This window comes from Macrobrachium rosenbergii, chromosome 56, assembly GCF_040412425.1.
Source record: "Macrobrachium rosenbergii isolate ZJJX-2024 chromosome 56, ASM4041242v1, whole genome shotgun sequence".
Lineage (NCBI taxonomy): Eukaryota > Metazoa > Arthropoda > Malacostraca > Decapoda > Palaemonidae > Macrobrachium > Macrobrachium rosenbergii.
The window spans coordinates 27,496,106-27,515,459 of record NC_089796.1 but is presented as its reverse complement, the minus strand read 5'-3'; the positions used below and the strand labels follow the sequence as shown (position 1 = coordinate 27,515,459).

The 19,354-nt window shown below is 45.2% G+C and overlaps 1 protein-coding gene across 1 annotated transcript in view; it reads left to right on the top strand.

Annotated features, from left to right (window-relative positions):
* Positions 1-16,659, top strand: part of LOC136836264 (techylectin-5A-like) — a 141,703-nt gene extending 125,044 nt beyond the window's left edge. Inside the window, exons 5-6 of the mRNA XM_067100278.1 lie at positions 16,017-16,247; positions 16,373-16,659. Of these exons, the coding sequence (XP_066956379.1) occupies positions 16,017-16,247; positions 16,373-16,557 (416 nt within the window). The 3' untranslated portion in view covers positions 16,558-16,659. The remainder of the gene's footprint in view (positions 1-16,016; positions 16,248-16,372) is intronic.
* The last annotated feature ends 2,695 nt before the right edge of the window (positions 16,660-19,354 follow it).

The following is a 19,354-nucleotide window of genomic DNA, read 5'->3' as shown; positions in this document are numbered from 1 at the left end:
CAGGGTGGCACAGCAGCTGACAGACTCTGCACACACCATCCACTGCCTCTAGCCGGAGGACCCCACCACGGAGGGCATCAACGTTGTCGCTGAGAGGAAGCCACCCCACCAGCAGAAGAGGAGAGGCCGGGGCTTTGCTATTACCACCAGAGGTTCGGGAAAGCTGCCCGGAATTGCAAAGCCCCCTGCCTTTTCTTCCCTCCAAAAAACGGGGAAGGCAGCGGCCACCCTCACAGGCCGCCATGGCAGCAGCAACTGAAATACCCAGGGGGCCCCGCACTAGTAGGCTTCTACGTCCGCGACACCATCTCCGGCAGGATGATGTTGATCGACACCGGAGCCATGCAGTCAGTGTTCCCGCCTTCCAGAGAGGACCGCAGATGTCCACCGGACCCGGCCGCCTCCCTGACGGCTGCCAATGGGTCCCCCATCCTCTCCTATGTCACCAAGCTCCTGTTGATCTCCATTCTTGGCCGGAGGTACAGGTGGAATTTCATCTTCGCAGACATTAAGATCCTACTCCTGGGTGTGGACTTCCTCGCCCACTTCAGACTGGAAGTCGATGTCAGCCTCAAGCACCTGCTGGACACAGAGTCCTGCCAGTCCCTGCCCTTGTCACTGGGCCCCAGGGAGCCCGCAATCTGTTCCGTCGCGCCCCACCAGTACGGCTCCCTCCTGAAGGAATTCCCGGAAGTCTTCAAACCTGAGCTTCGTCAGGTGCCCGGGGCCCCCGCCAAACGTGGGATATATCATCACATCAAAACAAAGGGCCCACGACTCACGCGAAGTTCCGGAGGCTTCCCCCACAGTGCCATCAGGAGGCTAAGAAAGCCTTTGCCGAGATGGAATGGATGGGCATATGCAAGAAGGCTCTCAGCCCGTGGGCCTCCCCCCTTCACATGGTGCAGAAAGCGGAGTACCTGGAGGCCCTGTGCCGACTACAGGCGGCTCAACCTCGCTTCAGAACCCGAAAACTACCTTCTACCAAACATGCAGGACCTAATGGCCTCCTTGCACAGAGCCAAAATATTCTCAAAATTAGATCTCTTAAAATCATGGTACCAGTAGCACCAGAAGACATCCCCAAAACTGCCATCATCACGCCTTTCGGGTCCTACATCTTTGCCTTCTCCACCTTCGGCCTGAGGAACACAGGCGCGACCTTCCAGAGGCTGATGGACAGCATCCTGGGGGACCTGGACTTCTGCATCTGCTACGTCAATGATATCCTAATTTTTTCCAGATCCCAGAAGGAGCACCTACGGCACATCTGGAAGGTCCTGCAGCACCTGCAGGAGAGTGGCCTCGTCGTTAGGTTCGACAAGTGCACCTTTGGCGTCGAGAAGGTGGAATTCCTGGGCCACGAGATATCCCCAGGAGGCTTCAGCCCAGTGTCGTCGAAGGTTGAGGCCATCGTGAGGTTCCCCACCCCTACCTCTATCAGGGCCGTACAAGAATTCCTTGGAATGGTCATCTACTACAGGAGATTCATCCTAGGGATCGCGCACACCATTCTCCCCCCGGACTGACATCCTCAAGGGTCGTCCAAAGACCTTAGAGTGGGGCCCCAACCAGCAGAAGGCCTTCTCCCTGACGAAGGCCACCCTCATCAAGGCAACATCTTTGGCCCACCAGGACCCCAGCGCTCCCCTCCAGCTGACGACAGACGCCAGCAACGTCGACTGCGGAGCCATCCTGGAACAAGTTATCAATGGAACCCCTCAGCCTATCGCCTTCTTCAGCAGGAAACTCAGCCCCACCAAGTCCCGCTACAGCACCTTTGACAGGGAACTCTTTGCAGTGTACCAGGCAGTACACCACTTCAAGTTCCTCCTGGAGGGTATGCCCTTCACAGTTTGGACTGACCAGCAGCCGCTGGTCCACTCCTTCACGAAGCTGGGGGACGCATGGTCCTCCAGGCAGCAGCAGCACCTCGCGGCCATCACAGAGTTCACCTGCACCATCAAGTACCTCCCCGGCAAGAAGAACCCAGTAGCCGACGCCCTCTCGAGGATTGAAATCGATGCAGTGCAGCTCGGGATCGACTGTGAGGACCTCGCCCACAAACAAGCCACCGACCCAGAGACCCCAGCTTACTGCACAGCCGTCACTTCACTGAAGTGGAGGGACATGCCCCTAGGCCCTGGAGGGTCAACACTGCTGAGCGACGTGAGCACTGGCTGCCCCCGCCCACTGGTGCCCACCTCCCATCGTCGGCTGGTCTTCGACGTCATCCACGGACTGTCCCACCCCTCTGGAAGGATGACGGCCAGGCTACTGACGGAGAAGTTAGTCTGACAAGGCATACAGAAGGACGCAAGGGCCTGGGCAAGGCAGTGCATGCAGTGTCAGGCCTGCAAAGTAAGGCGGCACACCGAGTCTGGGGTGGGTGATTTTTCCCAGCCGAGGAGACGTTTTGGGCACATCCACGTCGACGTGGTGGGTCCTCTTCCCCCATCAGGAGGAGCAAGATACCTTCTAACAGTCATCAACAGCTCCACCAGGTGGCCTGAAGCTACGCCCATGGAAGAAGCCACCTTCAGTGTGTGCGCAGAGGCCCTCCTCTCCAGCTGGATAAGCCGGTTCAGCGTCCCGGACCATATAACTACAGACAGGGGTCCTGCTTTCCTGTCCGAGCTATGGACCACCCTGGCACGCCTGCTGGGGACAACTCACCGCAGCACCACCGCCCACAACCCCACAGCCAACGGAATGGTGGAGAGGTTCCACAGGTCCCTGAAGGCATCCCTCATGACTCGTTGCACCTCCGAGAGTTGGAAGTACCAGCTGCCCTGGGTCCTCCTCGGGTTGAGGACCATGCCCAGAGCCAACGGCGACCCATCCGCAGCAGAAAAAGTCTACGTGAGACCCTGGTAGTCCCGGGGGAACTCATCGCTGAGGACAGGGACGGCTTGGCAACACAGAGGCTCCTCTACAGGGTTGGGAAGCTCGCCCCCTGCCAGCGGACATACACCGACAGGATGTCCCCCTTTATGCCTCCCGGTCTATCCTCCGCCACCCACGTCTTTGTCAGGGACGACGCCGTACGGCCACCCTTAACCAGGCCATACAGAGGACCTTTCCTCGTGCTCGAGAGGAACAAAAAGGCATTCCGGGTAGCAGTCCACGGAAGGGAAGACTGGGTATCGATAGACCGCCTCAAGCCTGCATTCCTGGAGGAGGACATCAGGGGTGGTTCCCAAAGCCCCCCACAGGAAATAGCAACCCCCCTTTCTACCCTATGCACAGGAAAATGTCGTGGGCGTCCCCGGGGAAACCCCGAAACCAGACAGGAGGGCACCCCAACACACCACTCTAAAGGGTGCCGAAGAAGACGACCACCCCCTCCAGCTGGCATCGAGAAAGCGGAGCCCCCTCCGCCGCTTTCATCAGACATTTCATACGTCTTTTGTGGGGGAAGTATTGTAAAGTCCCCACTCAATGCGTTTTCTGTAATGAACATCCTGCTTTCTGCGGTGCCTTCACATTCAACCTAGGGTCGGACGAACACAATATTATCATTATTATGAATTGTATATTATCTGTTCAATTGACCATGCACTATGTATATGCAACAGAGTATTTTTGTGTCTAACCAGATATTGTTAATCATTATGTTTTCTGGATGTACCTGTCCTGTTTTTTGTAGAGAAATAGTTTCTCAAGTCACCTGTAAATTTTTGTACCCGCGGTCTGTGCATTATACGCAGACGTCCGCACGCCGCTTTATAAGCAGATCTCTTCATCAATAAATTAGCAGTACTTGTCTTCCTGCTCATTATTTTGCACCTCTCTCACAGCACCAGCGAGTCCTCTAAGTAACGAAATCCGCTAAGTTGAGGTGCATTAAGTCGAGGTGCCACTGTTTTTCATGAAAAATTTGTCCTTATACCAAATAAATTTTTTGAGGAACTTTGATGTCATTTAAGTATCTGGATTTGTAATTTTGGTTGCCATATACATCCACACAATGAGAAGATGTTATTTTTAGTATCAGCCAAAGAGTAAACCATTTTTATATCAGATAAATCAGCTATTAGTTTTTCAACTTTTTCGAAATATTCCATAACACTGCCCTATCTCAAAATTTTCTTATTGACTAAAAAACAAATGATGTTAAAGGAATTATAAATGTATTGTCTCTAGAAATTCAGATATAATATCATCAAGCAGAGGTGGATCTTTACTATTTTTAGTATAAAACATTGTCAGAACAAGATAAAGAAAAATGGACTTTTGTTTATTTACCATCAATGAGACATTTATCCTTTTGGTTGTTTTTAAGGTTGGGCTTGGGTTTCATGTGCCAGAGGGAAGTCTTCAGCATGTCAGTTTTTGGCATGCTTGCCAAGGTTCGTCCAACCCTGACATAGACTAATAAGAACATCGCTGACTAAATACCACATACAATGTACAGAGGAAAATATTATACAGTATATAAGAAATGTAGAGATCCCAGTTCCACTGTGCAGTAAAATACATTAGAACCCTACCGTCTGCTGTCTGTAGGGAAATTAGGAAAATTTCCAGAAAATTTGCCATAAATTGAAAGTAAATGGCCAGTACTTAATAGTGTCTCAGAAGTATGAAGAAGTAATGCTTACCTGGAACACTTTTCTAGTAGGTATATCAAGCCAAAAGGGGATTTGTTCTAGCACTTTCCAAATCGTAATGATAATGCGCTGAGCACTGGTGAGATTTTATATGCAGTGTTGAGATATATCAGTAACACAATGAAATTACTTTTAAGCATTATGAATAGAATATGGCAAGACATGATTTAACCCTGGAGTGTCGGCAATGGCCCTAATTTTACCTTTTTTTGTAAAACTAGGCAAGGATATACTAGTAGCAAGTTACCACCCATTGCACTGACATGTCTGTAAAACCTGGAGATTATGTTCAGTGCAAGATTGGTGTGGTGTTGTGGAAAGAGCAGCTTTGTTGCCAGCTCAGTGTCTTCAGAATGTCTCATTTGTGTACTATTACATGTAGAACCTGCTGTGTGTGAAGCATTTGCTTCTAAACAACACCCATCACAATGAGAGGATGCCTTGTTGTAGTCACATGGCTTCACCATGGAAGGTGTATTATTTATGCAACATAATACTGTAAAGCTGTTTCTAGCCACCCACTCATGTGGCAGCTGAGACAAAGAAAAGAGGAGTTGTACTTGGCTTGTCAGCCTATTGTGTCCTGTTTGTCTTCCCTCTATCTGGTAAGGAGGGAGCAACTCTATTTTCCATGTCTCGGTTTTCTGCTTCCAAAGTGTTCACATTATTGGTAGTGCACTCTGCCTGTTGGGAAGTACTGTGGTTCTTTTCTTGTGCTAACGCTAGGGAAATTGGTAAAATTCTACCTCATGTTTTGTGTAGGATGTCTACATTGTGTAGTAAGCCAGTCCCTGAAACTATATATTGCAAGTATAATCAGTGTGAGAACTGTTTGACTACGCATGAGGGCACACACACTGTGTGAATGTTTGTTTCAATGTAGAATAGGTAGTTTAGGAATACTGCAGGTAGACTGCACACTCCTATCTATACCATGTCTTCATACTCTTCCTCCTATTCCCTGGTCATTCTCTCCAAGTTCATCTTTCTGTCTTCTGTACCATTTAAAGTTCCATAACCATGTGAAAGGGCGTGCCCGTGCCTTCACTCCCCACCATCTGTACAGGAGCTGGCTTCTGGACTGCCTCCTTAGTTCAGTCTTGCCCAGTGAGAGCCTCCTGCCAGAAAACCAAGTTGAGCCAAAAGATGGAGGGTTGTGCCTGCTACCATTGCCCTCTCGGTCACCTCTACTCCTAACTTGAGAAGAGATTTTCCTACCTTACCCGAAGCTGTATGGGTAGGAGAAAATTACCCCGCCCCCCCTTTGGCTCAGAGTAGCACATGTGACAGTTTGATTCATTAAGAGACTGAACTATATAGTTTGAGATTTAAATGGTCCAAAATTAAACTGCGAATCATCCCATACCTGGTGGTAACTCTAATCGTTTTTGGTGTTTTCAAGTGTTCATATCCCTGCTCATTTAAATGCCCCTGGACAATTAAATCCTACTCAAAAAACTTGCAAAACAATAGATCTGGTTTTCTTGGATTTATTTTTATTTCATTACTTTCGCAAAAGTAGTTTCTCATGTGTTGAGCATTTGTCCTTGAAGCTTAAACTACTTGGTTTTGCTTGCCATTTCACATTCTCTTAAGTGCTCATATTGTTTGTTTACGTCATATAGTGACATAAATAACTTGAGGGAAGCAATGATTTTGTGTGTTTTCATACTTTTTGTTGCTGTAAATGTTAGGTATATTAATACTTACATTATGGTAAACATGATTAGACTAAAGAAACAAGTGAAGCACAGTTGAAAAGTGGCCCATTTAATTGACAGGCCTTCAAGCACAATCTTGTAAGAGAGGGACAGTATAGGCTACCAAGTGGAAGGTCAGCCAAAAACAGTCTTCAGCAGTTTTTATATCAAGAAAAGCATTTAGGTATAAGAGGAGGTAAGTATTGTACCGGCAGTTCCCGGTTAAAAGCAGGCTCAGTTAATGGCAATCCGATTTTATGGGGCTTGTCTAGTAACGAAAATCGGCAATTTTCGGTGCTGAAAATCGCTGATTTCCGCTTATCGGCGCCAATAATTGGGTATTGGCGTCGATAACCAAAAGTTGACGCTTTTCGGCGCCGATAGGCCCCAAAAATTGCCAAAAATCGCCGATTTTCAGTTAGCTTCGATTTTCGGTAATCATCACACCCTCAGGACGGAACCCCCACCGATAACCGGGGACTGCCTGTACTGTATTATGGACCATGAACTTGTTGAGGGTAGTCTATAATTCATCAAATGATCTGTCGTGTCTGTCTTTAAAAGTGTATGTTGAGGTGAAAATCTTTTCCAACTGCTGTATAGCCACAACCTTCTCAAATTGACCCCAGTTCTGCAGTACTGTAGTATCCATTATTTGGGGATGAATCTTACCTACTGTGAAAGAATAATGCTTGGAAGACCCTGATGGACTGTCTGTAATCACTTGTTTCCCATCAGGTGGTATTGGAGTGGCTAAGTTCTTGTCAGAATTCCTCACTCTGCGTACTTGTGCATACAGTGTGAAACAGCAGTAATAATTTGGACTGTTTCTGGCTTGTTTTGCTGTGTATGATATTGTGCTTGTTTTCTGTTTTGCATTGTCATCTACAGCAAGCATTTAGAAGCTTTAGGTTCTGAGCAAACAAGTTTTGTGTAAACTGAATATATTTGGATTGACATGATGATTATACTAATGTTGCAGGTAAAAGGCGAGAAGCCAATAGATTACTGCACATAGACAATTTATGTCTGGCTAGATGGCTATTCTTATCTTTTCTTCCTCCTCCCAGTGTTGCTCCTCCTGCTAGTCTTCCACTTTCTTATGCTCCCTGTGTGGGTCAGGAGAAAAGGTACAGTTGGTACAAAAAAATTGAGAAGATATTAGTGTACTTCTATCTTCAGTGAGGCATTTAACCGAGTACAGTACATATATTGTGGATGAAGATTGTGGATCCTCCATAGTGATTGGCCTTTATCAGTTTCTCCCACAAGAGAGAAGGTGTCTGAGCCTTAGAAAATCTGTAGCCAACCATCTGGACTCTGCATCAGTGGGTGATGGTCTCAGCCCGGGACCTAAGGCATGTCTCGGGGCGGATGTCTATGGCTTTTGCCACCTTTCTCAGCTGTCTACTGTCTCAAACTAAATGCATTCTCCGAAAGATTCATTCAGTCAACTTAAACATTCACTTCAACCGGCTCATTCATTATCCTCGTCTGGCAAGGATGACAGTAATTTTTGTGATCTGGTTGAACTATCTTGGGAAAATAGGCATGGTATTCCAGTTGTTTCAGTACTTCACGCATCAGTACTTAATTTATTCAGTCATGTATTCGCCCTGTATCATCATATATTCCTCCTGTTTCTGATGTTAACCCTCCCCCTGTACAGTATCACCTTGTATTGCTGACCTTTTGACAACTGTACCTATTTGTACTAGTGACTCTTGCTCTTCCACTACTTCTAGTGTTGTGTAGATAGCTCCGGCTGTTGTCTCAGCAGGATCTTCTCTTGAGTCAAAGTATGTATCTCCTGGATCTTTTGTGGAAGTACATGCGGGAGATTTGTCTTCTGCAGTGATGTCATGTGAAAAACCCCTACCTTCTCCCATCCTGCCATCTCCCTCCCAGTCTTTTGGTCCTCACCATCAGCAGCCTGTGATGTCATTGCTTGTAGTCCTAGGTACGTCACCATCTCGTACATTTATAGCCTCACCATCTGTCCTCAGATTTACCACTTTCTAATACCTTTGTTCTTCCTTTAGACTTTATGGATTTCAACCCTGATTTGGGTGATTCTCTCAAGTTTTTAAGCAATTCACAATTCGTGTTGCTCTGTTTTCCCTCTCCTTTTAGCTGAAGATGAATCTGTTGGTTGGTGCTCTTTTGTATGCTTCTACCTTGCCTCCTGTTAAAACGAGTAAAAAGTTAAATCTATCTGACTCTGTTGAGGCTCTCCCAAAAGTGAATCTCTTCTTGCAGGTTCTTGGAATGCATTGCTTTGTTTTCCAGTTTTATGAAGCAGGTGAAAGCTACATGTTATGACAAATACAATGCCAGATTTTCAACCTTGGCAATATTGTGTACATAACAAATACACACCTACATGCACTAGTGTTAATATATTTTTTAAAATCGTAAGACAAACCTTTTCAGCACGCTGAAGTTGAAATATATAAATATATAACATGGTAACTATAAATATATAACATCCCAGATATAATTACCCTTTGCCTTTTGTGATGAAGCTTTGTCTTAAAGGAAGATTTTTTAAAACCTTATGCTCAAAGTGAGCTGCATGAGCAGAAAATATTTAATTACAGGTTGCATACTTTGCTGAGTAGTTTAACCGTAAAAGGTCAACCACGTCATATGACATTTTGCAGAGCAGAAGTCGTCCCACACAGGTTATCCACGTCATGTGATGTTCTTAAGTTTTTAAGTTTGCTCAGCCTCATAGCTCATTATATGGATATTGTTTATGTTGGATGGGTACTTGGCAAACCTCCAGAAACGCAACAGTACCTGAGGCCGCCAGATTTCACAATCTGCTACTTGCGACTTTTTGGGCCACTTTTGATTTGGCTTGGGCTCTTTTATTCGATTTGGGCTATTTCCATTTATTTTTTATAATAATAATAATAATAATAATAATAATGATAATATAATAATAATAATAATAATAATAATAATAATAATAATAATAATAATAATCATACCAATGGCCATACAATGCTCTTAGTATGTAAAGTCCCCGCTCGAAGCGTTATCTGTAGAGGACATCCCGTTTTCTGCGATGTCGTTTCATCGACCTAAGGTCGATCGGAATATATATTTATCATCATAATTGTAAACTGTGTATATGTTGTCTTTCTAAACAATCATGTTTTATGTGTTTTATGTACAAGTAACGAATTACAGTATTTATGTTATATGTCAGACATTGTTGATCACTATGTTCTCTGTATGAACCTGTCCTGTTTTTTTAAGGAATTAGCTTGACCTCAGGTAACCTGTAAATCTTTGTACCAGCGGTCTCTGCGAACTACGGAGACGTCCGCATCCCACTTTATAAGAAGCTAGTTTTCATCAATAAACCAACAGTAATTGTCTTCCTGCTCATTATTTTGCACCTCTCTCACAATGGTGACCCCCGGAGTGGTTCCCGGAAGCCATTAACGGAACCAAACGGCGACTAAGTCTTGGCCCAATGAACCTAATCCACGCCCCTAACGGACTAACTACGGCGCTCTAACATTAGCGGACCCACACAGCACACTCCCCCAGCGTGTATTGGCGTGAGAGTTCCCACACACTCCAAGTGACAGCGCGAATAGAGCATGGACGGAGACATTCTCAACCATGTACAAATTACCACGAACCTCTCTGAGGCAGATACCTCCCTCTCACAACCCCCTCCTGCGCAAAACCTCCACACCAGTACTGCCACCCCACACGATGTCCCCCCTGACGGACCAACCAAAGATGGCCCTTAACATAAGGCTGCCGCCATTCTCAAGGGAGAACGCAGCGTCTTGGTTCTACAGGGTCGAGGGGCAATTCAGAATAGCAGGCCTGACTGACGAGGTGTTGAAGGTGGACATCGCCATTAACACCCACGTGGAGGAGATAGATAAGAAGGTTGCCCCTTGGTTGATGACGATGTCGGTCCCCGCCACCTTCCAAGAATTGAAATCCACTCTCGTCGAGACCTGCTCCCTGCCGGTCTCCGAGAGAGCTACCCGCGTCCTCAACCCCTGGCAGGAGGGAAACCTCTTGGAAGTGTGGCATGCCCTCCAGGACCACCACCACCTCCCCGAGACTGACAGCAGCGGCAGGTGCAAGGAAATCAGTCTGTCTAGGGAGATCTTCCTGCGGCAGCTAATGCCGGAGGTCCGTGGGCAGATCACGGATGCATACACCCTGCCGGTTGAGGACCTAATCAGGTTGGCGTAGCAGCTGACGGACTCCACGAAGGCGGCCAAGCGGGCGACCATGCCCGCACACTTCGCCAACTGCCTCCTGCCGGAAGACCCCACCATGGAGCCCATCAACTCCATTGAGCAGAAAAGGTTGTTCCACCAGCAGAAGGAGGGGGGGCCGGGGATATGCTACTTCCACTGGAGGTTCCAGAGAGCCGCCCAGAGGTGCGAAGCCCCCTGCCCTTTCTTCCCTTCAAAAAACGGAGGTGGCGGCGGCCAACCCCACAGGCAGCTGTGGCAGCATCAACAAAAATACCCAGGGGCCCCTTACTATTAGGGTTCTACATCCGCGACACGATCTCCAGCAGGATGATGTTGGTCGACACTGGAGCCATACGTTCAGTATTTCCACCTTCAGGAGAGGACTGCAGACGACTGCCGGACCCAACTACCTGCCTGACGGCTGCAAACGGGTCCTCCATCCTCTCCTACGGCACCAAGCTCCTGCAAATCTCCATCCTTGGCCGGAGGTACAGCTGGGAGTCCATCATTGCGGACGTCAGGACTCCACTCCTGGGGGCGGATTTCCTCGCCCACTTCAGTCTAGCAGTCGACGTCGGCCACAAACGCCTGCTGAACACCCAGTCCTGCCAGTCCCTGCCCTTGTTGCCAGGCCCCAGGGAGCCCGCCATCTGTTCCATCGCTCCCTACCAGTATGGTTCCCTCCTGAAGGAGTTCCTGGAGGTCTTCAAACCCGAGCTCCACCAGATGCCCAGGACTCCTGCCAAACACGGGATATACCTCCTTATAAAGACAAAGGCCCCCCGACTCATGTGAAGTTCTGACGGCTTCCCCCGCAGCACCTTCAGGAGGCCAAAAAGGCCTTCGCAGAGTTGGTAAGGATGGGCATACGCAAAAAGGCTCCCAGCCCATGGGCTTCCCCTCCTCACATGGGGCAGAAAGCAGACAGCACCTGCAGCGATTACAGGTGGCTGAAATTGGCAACAGAACCAGACCACTACCCCCTGCCAAACATGCAGGACCTGACGGCCTCTTTCTACGGGGCCAGGATATTCTCCAAAATGGACCTACTAAAATCTTATTTTCAGGTCCCAGTAGTGCCGGAGGACATCCCCAAAAGCACCATCGTCACGCCCTTCGGGTCCTACATCTTCGCCTTCTCCACCTTTGGCCTGAGGAACGTGGGCACGACCTTCCAGAGATTGATGGACAGCATCCTGGGGGACCTGGACTTCTGCACCTGCTACGTCGACGATATCCTAATCTTTTCCAGATTCCGGGAGGAACACCTGCGACACATCCGGAAGGTCTGCAACGCCTGCAGGAAAGTGGCCTCGTCGTGGGGTTTGACAAATGCACCTTCGGCGTCGAGAAGGTGGAGTTCCTGGGCCACGAGATATCCCCAGAAGGTGTCCGCCCAATGTCGTCGAAGCCGTCGAGAAGTTCCCCACCCCTACCTCCATCATTCCTCGGGATGGTCAACTACTACAGAAGATTCATCCCGGGGATTGCTCACACCATGGCCCCCCTGATGGAGGTCCTGAAGGGACATCCAAAGACCTTAGTGTAGGGCCCCGACCAGCAGAAGGCTTTCCTCCTGACAAAGGCCTCCCTCACCAAAGCAACATCTTTGGCCCACCAGGACCACAGCGCTCCCCTCCAGCTGACGACAGACGCCAGCAACGTCTCCTGCGGAGCAGTCCTGGAACAGGTCATCAGAGGGACCCCTCAGCCCATTGCCTTTTTCAGTAGGAGGCTAAACCCTGCCGAGTCCAGCTACAGCACCTTCGACCAAGAACTCCTCGCAGCATACCAGGTGGTACGGCACTTCAAGTTCCTCCTGGAGGGGACACCCTTCACAATTTGGATCAACCACCAGCCGCTGATCCACGCCTTCACGAAGCTGGGCGACACATGGTCCTCTAGGCAGCAGCGGCACCTCGCAGCCATCGCGGAGTTCACCTGCACCATCAAATACCTCCCTGGCAGGAAGAACCCGGTAGCCGACGCCCTCTCGAGGATCGAGATCGATTCCATACAGCTCGGGATCGATTACGAGGACCTCACCCGCAAACAAGCTGCTGACCCAGAGACCCCAGCCTACCATACAGCCATCACGTCGCTGAAGTGGAGGGACATGCCCTTCGGCTTAGGAGGATCAACATTACTGAGTGATGTCAGTACCAGACGCCCCCGCCCCCTCCCCCTGGTACCTGCCTCCAGATGTCGGCTGGTTTTCAACATCATCCACGGCCTATCCCACCACTCCGGAAGGACAACAGCCAAACTGCTGATGGAGAAGTTCATCTAGCACAGCATACGGAAAGATGCAATGGCCTGGGCAAGACAGTGTATGTAATGTCAGACAAGTAAAGTGGGACGGCACACCAAATTGGGGGTGGGCGAATTCCCCCAGCCAAAGAGACGCTTTGGGCACATCCTCGTTGACGTAGTAGGACCTCTTCCCCCATCAGGAGGAGCCAGATACCTTCTGACAGTCATTGACTGCTCCACCAGGTGGCCCGAGGCTATGCCCTTGGAAGAAGCCACCTCCAGTGCATGTGCAGAAGCCCTCCTCTCCAGCTGGATCAGCCAGTTCGGTGTCCCAGATGACATAACAACAGACAGGGGACCCACTTTCCTGCCCGAGCTGTGGACCGACCTGGCACGTCTAATGGGGACTACTCACCGCAGCACCACCGCCTACAACCCCGCAGCCAACGGAATGGTGAAAAGGTTCCACAGGTCTCTGAAGGCGTCCCTCATGGCTCGTTGCTCCTCTGAAAACTGGAAGTACCAGCTGCCCTGGATCCTCCTCGGGTTGAGGACCGCCCCCAGAGCCAACAGCAACCTCTCCTCAGCGGAAAAAGTCTACGGGGAGACTCTGGTAGTCCCTGGGGAACTCGTTGCAGAGGACCGGGACGACATAGGAATGCAGAGGCTCCAAGAGAGGGTTGGAAAGTTCGCCCCCCTTCCAAAAGACATTCACCGACAGGACGCCCCCGCCTCATGTCCCCCGGGCTGTCCTCCGCCACCCATGTCTTCGTCAGGGACAGCGCTGTACGCTCACCCTTGACTAAACCCTACAGGGGACCTATCATTGTACTGGAAAGGAACAAGAAGGCATTCTGAATATCCATCCATGGTCGAGAAGACTGGGTGTCAATAGATAGTCTACAACCCGCATTCCTGGAGGGGGCCAACGCAGGCGGACCCCAAGATCTCCTGCGGGATGCAGCAGCCCCTCAAACAACCCTGGTCGCAGGAAGGAGGCGAGAGCATCCCCGAAAAAACCAGAAACCTGACGGAAAGGCACCCCAACGAAACAGTGCAGAGGACACCGGGGAAGGCGACCACCCTCTCCAGTTGACATCGAGAAAGAGAGGCCCCCTTCGTCGCCCCAGCAGATATCTGGTTTAATCAGACGTTGCCTCCGTCTTGCGGGGGGAGTATTGTAAAGTCCCCACTCAACACATTCTCTGTAGAGAACATCCTGTTTTCTGCGGTGCCTTTTCATCGACCTAAGGTCACTCGAAATATATATTTGTCATAATTGTAAACTGTGTATATGTTGTCTTTATAAACAATCTTGTTTGTTTTATGTACAAGTAACGAGTTATTTATATGTCAGACATTGTTGATCACTATGTTCTCTGTATGAACCTGTCCTGTTTTTTAAGGAGTTAGTTTGACCTCAAGTCACCTGTAAATCTTTATACCAGCAGTCTCTGCGAACAACGCAGATATCCGCATCCCACTTTATAAGCGGCTAGTTGTCATCAATAAACCAGCAGTACTGGTCTTCCTGCTCCTTATTTCGCACCTGTCTCACAAGTACCTTATTAGTCTTTGTGGAGGAAGGTCGCACTGGCCACTCATCCTCTCAGTCAAGAGGAGGTTGCCAGCTCATGTTCTCAGTCCAGCTCGACTTTCTGCAAGTCATTTCATTTATTGCGATGCCAGAGCCACCAGGTACCAACTTTGTAAGAGAAATTTATATAATAAATTGTTCGTGTTAGTTAAAAAAAATGGATTAGGGGACAAAAAAAAGTGGAAATGGATCACAACACTGCAAGGATTATGTCTCAGCAGCCAGCTGGGGATACGCCCCTAACACAAACGTCCGATTTTTGGACCTTTGAACGTGGGTTGTGTGCCTTTTAAATACCATTTTCCTTCTTTTGGGACCATTTGGCATTAAGCCAAAAAGATAATTTTAAATTTTTTGTAACCTGAGAGAGTAATCTTTAACTACAAGTATGTAACCTCTTATGGGTTAAACAGCATTTTGAAGATTGAAATCAGTATTTTGACTTTCATATTCAAATTAACTTACAATCGGAAAACATGGAAAAAATTGTGTTGGCCTGCTGCATAATCATTGTCACCACACAAATACAAGGCAAGTTCGAGAAAAATTTCTTGCTGTTTTGTTGGAGATGATGCAATTGAATTGCAGTCACATTTGGCTTGAAATATTTTGATTCATCACCATTTGTTACTTTGTTTTCATAGAAAATTATGATCTGTTACATTTACAGATATACAGTATGCAATTCATTTATATATGCTATTTGAATATATTTTTTTTAATTTTTAAAATTTTGTATCAATTTTAGTCTAATAAGTAAATTACAAATTACATTTTCCTTATTTCGTATATTGGACATGGATTGATGTGGCATTTTCTAACTCCCTTAAAAGTAAAAGCATATCAAAATACCATGAAACACTTGATCAGCACCCTCACCAGATTTCAGATTTCACAGAAGCCTCCACTTTATTAAGTTCTTTATGAAAAATGCTACAGATGATAATCTTTTTGGTGACTATTTCCTTATTGGCATCAGGGGATTTTTCTCTTAAGTTTTTTACCAAGATTCAGTGGAATAATTTTTAGTAAAGACTGTGGAATACATTTTATGGATTACCTCTATAAAGTTTTGAGAATTCAGCCCAAAAGCATTTTTAAATCCAAATCTCAGACTTTTTCAGGTTTTAAGCAAGGTAAGAATGAAGACTCCCAAACTCAGGTATGGTCAAGGTGAACTTACCCATAAGTAAACTACCAGTTCCAAATTAGGTCTGTCTGTGGATGTCCTCTCTCTGAACAAAACTTACAACTTAGTGTAACAATTTGGTCACACTGTCAGATTCAAGGATAGTTGTAAAAGTTTGGTTGAGCAATCAGATTTGAGGGTAATTACTGTTATTTTCACAAAGATTTGTTTAAGTGTCGCCCATTTAGATCTTGACTCAAGGATCTAATGAATAGTGAATGGTCAGCCTTAAAGTATTTTTTTCATCCTGCTACTTTATATTGAATACTGTACTACTAGCATTTCTTATTGACTCTTTCTTGCCTTTATATCACATATATCATATATGCAAGCCCTACTTTCTATATATCTTAATTTTTTTTTTGTGACATTCTCGGCTCACCATTTTTAAAATACATACTTAGCTGTTTTGTCTTTCTTAAGGTAATGATGCCGTTCATTCACTTACAAGTAGTGCAAGACAGATACTTCGTATAAACATGGAGGACTGGGATGGAGCAAAAAGATATGTTGAATATAACTTTTTCATTGTGGAGGGTGAAGATAGAGAGTATCGCCTCCATGTAGGTGGATATTCAGGTGATGGGGGAGACTCTCTTGCTTACCATAACAATATGGCCTTCACTACCATAGATCATGACAATGACCTTCATGGTAAGTGGCATTAATCAGACTTTGCATCTGTATGTTTTTATGATGGAATTTTTTGTTTCACGCATGATGGTATTATGAAGGGAGACTACTGCCAACTAACTGTTAAATTAAATTTAATTTTGCAGATGGCAATTGTGCTACACTGTTTGGTGGTGGATTTTGGTATAACAAGTGCCACCAAGTGAGTGCCACAAGTGCCCTTCTGGAGAAGCAGCAGAACACAAAGGGAATTAATTGGAGCACATGGTATACTGATAGAACTACTCTGAAGGAAATTTACTTCAAAGTAAAAGAACACCCTTGCCTGTGAAATGGCATCTTTGTTATGAAGGCGTTATTATTGATTGTTTAGATGTTTTAAGTTCTTAAAATTTTTTAAGTTGTATTTTTAAATAAAATGTCATTAAGAACAGTTATTTCATCATTCTGCCCACCTACTATAAATGGGAAACCTGTCAGGATTATTATTTCTGACATCTAATCTCTCCTGATGAAGGGTCAAATGTATTTTTTGGTATGTTTCACCTTCCTCTAGGGAAGCAAAGATGAGAAAAAAAAAAACTCATTTCAATAAGAGCCTGAATTGATTTGATTTAATTTATGAATGTTTGGGCTAATGACCTGGCACTTGAACTGATTAGGCTATTCAGTGCCACAATACAAATTGTATTACTATTAAAAATAAATGGTGATTAGATTGTTCATTTGTGCTCTTTTTCTTCAGTGGAGAAGCTTGTCTCCAAGTACATCAAAAGTGCTTTTAGTTTTTAGGCCGGTTTTCTTGACAAAGTTGGGTGCACCCTTTTAATATCCTTCAGGTATACAAAAACCATCTTCACTGATTAAAGAATGTGGTTTCTGAGTCTGTTTTATACATGAGGTTGAATAATTTGAATTTTATGACAAATGCTTTATAAGTAGTTCCACTTTCTTTGGCTTGTTTGTTTTGAGGGAACATTCTTACTTATTTCCTTGCTAGTGCATGCACCTTCAGTCTGTTAATGCTTTCATTTTCCTTGATTTCTTGATGTAGCTGCTTCATTCTTCAGGCTTGTTTTTTGTGTCAAGGTGTGTCTGTTTCCTGAAGCAGATATGGATAGATTTACATATCTTCCCATTTCTTTGTTAGAATAATCGTGAGGGGAAAAGTAGGAATTTGCTTGAGCAATAGTTTCATAATTCTCTTTATTTTTGGTAATGCTTTAATGTTCTATAGAGTGGGTCTGGGACTTCCTTACAACACTTGTCATGTTTGATATTACGGAAGAATAGGAGTTATTTGGATTTTTATTAGCACCCATTATCTGTCTGGCATTTTCTCTACTGATGTGCTATACTTCAGCCTTTTCAACAATATCTTGCTCTAGCTTTCTTCATAGGCAAGTTTTGGATTGTGGAGAATGATTACCTTTGCAGAGGAAACAGTGATCAGGATACTGGCAATCCTTTTCCCTGTGACTCCTAGAACAGATAGAGCATCTTGTACTTGTCAATCTTTTTTCCCCCCACTTATGTACATAATCTCCAAATGAGATATAATATGGGACGTAACTCCTCTACTTTTAAAACAATGAATACCTCCGTTGATGCTTCCTAATATCTTTACTACGTACACATTTAATGGAGGGGTCTCTATTTCTGTCTCCTCAAATTTGCATTCTCCTCTTGAATAAATTGCTCCCCTAGTTATGTTAAATGATTTGTGAGGGGACACTTATTACGCCTACCATTTTGAGGGGCTTAAAGTTGCTAAGAAGCCTTGCTTGAGTTCCATTTCCTGCTTTAATCAGGATTCTTCCTTTTACCTTTTGGGATGGAACCAATCCTCATTTCTAAAACTTCAGTGGCCTTTATGTAGTTTGTTGCTCCTTCCTTGTAGTTACAAATAAACCACAGAAGGTATCTTCACCGATACCTCTCTTCCCTCTCGAAGGAAAAAATCATAAAGGTTTAGATTTATATTCGACATTCGTTCTTAAAGTGAAGCTATTGACGATGTCCATTGAAATGACTAGTTTAGTCAATTCATGATTCTCAAAACATGGTAGCCAAAGCTCCATTTGTCAGAGGTTAGTATTTATCTTATAATATAGCTTTGAAGGAAGTGGATAGGACACCCTTTGTATCACCTTTAGAAACTTCAGTATTTTGTACTAGATTTTAAACAAAATCCAGTACAGTTCTCTATTGCAATGTACAGTCGGAATCAATGTACGCTCAGAATCAATAGTCTGCCTGTCAGCTTGGTGCGGAGTATGCTGGTTTCACAAATATATGCAAGTATTATTATTAAATTATTTGTTTTAGCAGCCACTTCCGACTAAGTCCAATCGGCTGCTTAATAAGCAGATAAAATCTGTTGAATATGCTATGTTAAATAGAATATATTTATGGAATCTATTGTTTTAATTTAAATTCAGTACTTATATCATTTTATATATATTTGCATGCACAGAGGAAGAAAATAAATATCTATATTCACGGGATTATCAATTATTAAAAAAATAAATAAATAAAATTAAAGTATAGAATTTTCCCCCAAATATTTAAAATTTCACTGATTACAGTCTGATATATACAAATATCTTTAAAATTGCAGAAACTTAAGCATTTATGCATACACACACACACACACACTCATATACATCTATATTTATGCTTAAAATTGTAATAAGTAAGCTATATGTAAAAAAAAAAAAAAAAAATCAAATAAACAAACAAACAAATAGATAAAACATTTCACTTTTAAAATGTGTATGAATAAAATTATCTATATATATTTTAAGAGATCACTATCTGTTAAAAATCTAAAAATCTTAAAAACTTTTGAGTCATCATCTCCCAGAATGTCCTGCATTCTAGGAGATGATCCAAAGTATTTATGTCTAATATGTGAATATTTGGAGCATTCAATTAAAATGTGTTTCACTGTTATTCTGGTTTGACAGGAATCACATTCTGGAGGAGGTTGACCAGTCATAAGAAAGCCATGAGTTAACCTTGTGTGCCCATTACGCAGCCTGCACAAAGCAACCTCATGGTTTCTCTGCTTCTGTAAGGAACTATTAAAAGGGAGTATTGTAGTCTTTATTCCTCTAAATTTGTTA